This window comes from Pocillopora damicornis, chromosome 9 (assembly GCF_964200805.1).
Source record: "Pocillopora damicornis chromosome 9, jaPocDami1.2, whole genome shotgun sequence".
Classification (NCBI taxonomy): domain Eukaryota; kingdom Metazoa; phylum Cnidaria; class Anthozoa; order Scleractinia; family Pocilloporidae; genus Pocillopora; species Pocillopora damicornis.
Window position 1 is genome coordinate 13,807,856 of NC_142678.1, and position 3,438 is coordinate 13,811,293.

General features: G+C 35.2%; 1 protein-coding gene across 1 annotated transcript; it reads left to right on the forward strand.

Moving 5' to 3' along the window:
* Positions 1–1,813, forward strand: LOC149040282 (EGF-like repeat and discoidin I-like domain-containing protein 3). Its single transcript, XM_089181544.1, has 4 exons — positions 1–25; positions 317–642; positions 987–1,128; positions 1,803–1,813. Exons 1-4 carry the CDS (start codon positions 1–3, stop codon positions 1,811–1,813), a joined length of 504 nt encoding a protein of 167 aa, XP_089037670.1.
* Positions 1,814–3,438: the final 1,625 nt, after the last annotated feature.

Here is a 3,438-nt window from a genome sequence, read left to right on the forward strand (position 1 = left end):
ATGGAGCTGTATGGTTGCTCAGCAGGTATGATTGTTCTCTTACATGAACTTATTTGGCACTTAAAAATGGAAGGGTGAAACATGATTGTTTTGATTATAACTAGTATAATGCTGAAACATGGATATGGCAAGAATCTCTAGATTGTTAGATGCTACATTATGACATACATAGAAAATTTCTGCTTGATCCAAATTTTGTGTAACTTTTAAATTTTCAATAGAACTATATGTACTTACCCTCAAACATACCTACATACCTCAGTACATAAACACATACAAATAAACTGTTTTTTTTTCCTTCTTTATTTCTGTAAAGAATGTTCAGCACCTCTTGGTTTGGAAAGTGGACGCATTAAAGACTCTCAAATCACTGCATCTTCAGAGTGGGATAGAAATCATGCAGCAATCCAGGGAAGATTGAACTTCAAGGCTGGTGGAGGCAAGCAAGGAGGATGGTCAGCTGGGAAGAATAATGGAAATCAATGGATACAGGTGGCTCTTGGCAGTTACACTAAATTAAAAAGTATAGCAACACAGGGAAGGAATGCTCACAGCCAGTGGGTAACAGCATACAAGCTACAGTACAGTGAAGATGGAGTGAAGTTTTACTACTATAAAGTACCAGGACAGAGCTCACCTAAGGTAAATGTAGAAGCAGTTACTTGGTTTAAAACTGTTAAAAACATGTCTGTATGTCTGCACAGTATAGACTGAGGTAACAGTTATAATATGTTGCAAGTATTTCATAATTAAGTCATCTGCAAATACCAAGGAGCTAAGCCCCTGATCATGCATTCTACTATGGAAAAAGTTAATTATGCCACATATCTAGCCTGGTATTCAAAATTGAAGTTTCTTGATTTTCTCTTGCATATTTACAGCTAGTGCAATCAACATGTTATAATTTTAAATGTAAGTTTAAACTACCTTTTAAAATGGCATGACTGTGGTTACTGATTATTAATTTTACTTGCATGTATTTGTAGGTATTCAAAGGAAATAAAGACAGAGACAGCATTGTTTATCACCAGTTAAACCCACCCATCAAAGCTCGCTACATTAAACTTCGACCAACAGCATGGTATGGTCATATATCACTAAGGATGGAGCTGTATGGTTGCTCAGCAGGTATGATTGTTGTCTTACATGAACTTATTTGGCACTTAAAAATGGAAGGGTGAAACACATGTTTTGATTATAACCAGTATAATGCTGAAATGGATATAACAAGAAACTGTAGATTGTTAGATACTACATAATGAGGTGTGTAGAACATTTCTGCTTGATCCAAATTTTGTGTAATTTTTTAATTTATACTAGAACTGTATGTACCTACCCTCAAACATACCTACATACCTCAGTACATAAACACATACACATAAACTGTTGTTTTACCTTCTGTATTTCTGTAAAGAATGTTTGGCACCTCTTGGTTTGGAGAGTGGACGCATTAAAGATGCTCAGGTCACTGCATCTTCAGAATGGGATAGAAATCATGCAGCAATCCAGGGAAGATTGAACTTCAAGGCTGGTGGAGGCAAGCAAGGAGGATGGTCAGCTGGGAAGAATAATGGAAATCAATGGATACAGGTGGCTCTTGGCAGTTACACCAAATTAACAAGTATAGCAACACAGGGAAGGAATGCTCACAGCCAGTGGGTAACAGCATACAAACTGCAGTACAGTGAAGATGGAGTGACCTTCTACTACTACAAAGTACCGGGACAGAGTTCACCTAAGGTAAATGTAGAAGCAGTTATTTGGTTTAAAACTGTTAAAAACATATCCTTATGTCTCCTCAGTATGGAGGTAACAGTTATAATATGTTGCAAGTATTTCATAATTAAGTCATCTGCAAATACCAAGGGGCTAAGCCCCTGATCATGCATTCTACTATGGAAAAAGTTAATTATGCCACATATCTAGCCTGGCATTCAAAATTGGAGTTTCTCGACTTTCTCTTGCATATTTACAGCTAGTGCAATCAACATGTTATAATTTTAAATGTAAGTTTAAACTACCTTTTTAAAATGGCATGACTGTGGTAACTGATTATTAATTTTACTTGAATGTATTTGTAGGTATTCAAAGGAAATAAAGACAGAGACAGCATTGTTTATCACCACTTAAACCCACCCATCAAAGCTCACTACATCAAACTTCGACCAACAGCATGGTACGGTCATATATCACTTAGGATGGAGCTGTATGGTTGCTCAGCAGGTAGGATTGTTGTTTTACATGAAAATATTTTGCACTTAAGAATGGAAGGGTGAAACACATGTTTTGATTATAACCAGTATAATGCTGAAATGGATATAACAAGAAACGGTATATTGTTAGATGCTACATTATGACATACAAAAAAATTTCTCCTTAATCCAAATTTTGTGTAACTTTTAACTTTTTAATAGAACTGTATGTACCTACCCTCAAACATACCTACATACCTCAGTAAATAAATACATAGGCATAAACTGTTCCTTTACCTTCTGTATTTCTGTAAAGAATGTTCGGCACCTCTTGGTTTGGAGAGTGGACGCATTGAAGATGCTCAGGTCACTGCATCTTCAGAATGGGATAGAAATCATGCAGCAATCCAGGGAAGATTGAACTTCAAGGCTGGTGGAGGCAAGCATGGAGGATGGTCAGCTGGGAAGAATAATGGAAATCAATGGATACAGGTAGCTCTTGGCAGTTACACCAAATTAACAAGTATAGCAACACAGGGAAGAAATGCTCACAGCCAGTGGGTAACAGCATACAAACTGCAGTACAGTGAAGATGGAGTGAACTTCTACTACTATAAAGTACCAGGACAGAGTTCACCTAAGGTAAATGTAGAAGCAGTTATTTAGTTTAAAACTGTTAAAAACATATCCTTATGTCTGCACAGTATAGACTGAGGTAACAGTTATAATATGTTACAAGTATTTCTTAATTAAGTCATCAGCAAATACCAAGGGGCTAAGCCCCTGATCATGCATTCTACTATGGAAAAAGTTGATTATGCCACATATCTAGCCTGGCATTCAAAATTGAAGTTTTTTTGATTTTCTCTTGCATATTTACAGCTAGTGCAATCAACATGTAATAATTTTAAATGTATAATGACCCCTTTTATTTAAAATAAATAACAATCCCCACACCAGGGTAGTCCCATCAGAAAGTACAGCTCTGCTATTAAGAGGAGCCCTTGTGAATAGGATCATAAAATAAATCAAATGCATAATGCTAAAATCAATATAAATAATACTACCAATAATAATAACAGCGGCAAGACTAATAATTTATGTGCTATCTAAATATCAAACAATACTATAAAAATCTATATATTTAGAATGGTATAAAAATCTATAAATACACACAAAACAATAAGAATCTAGTCAATATAAAATATTATAAAAAATTCTAATTAACTTGAATATTATAAACAAC

Coding starts and splice junctions, on each gene's coding strand:
- LOC149040282 (XM_089181544.1), top strand. CDS start 1: ATGGAGCTGTATGGTTGCTCAGCAG. Junction 26..316: donor GCTGTATGGTTGCTCAGCAG/GTATGATTGTTC, acceptor ATTTCTGTAAAG/AATGTTCAGCACCTCTTGGT. Junction 643..986: donor CAGGACAGAGCTCACCTAAG/GTAAATGTAGAA, acceptor ATGTATTTGTAG/GTATTCAAAGGAAATAAAGA.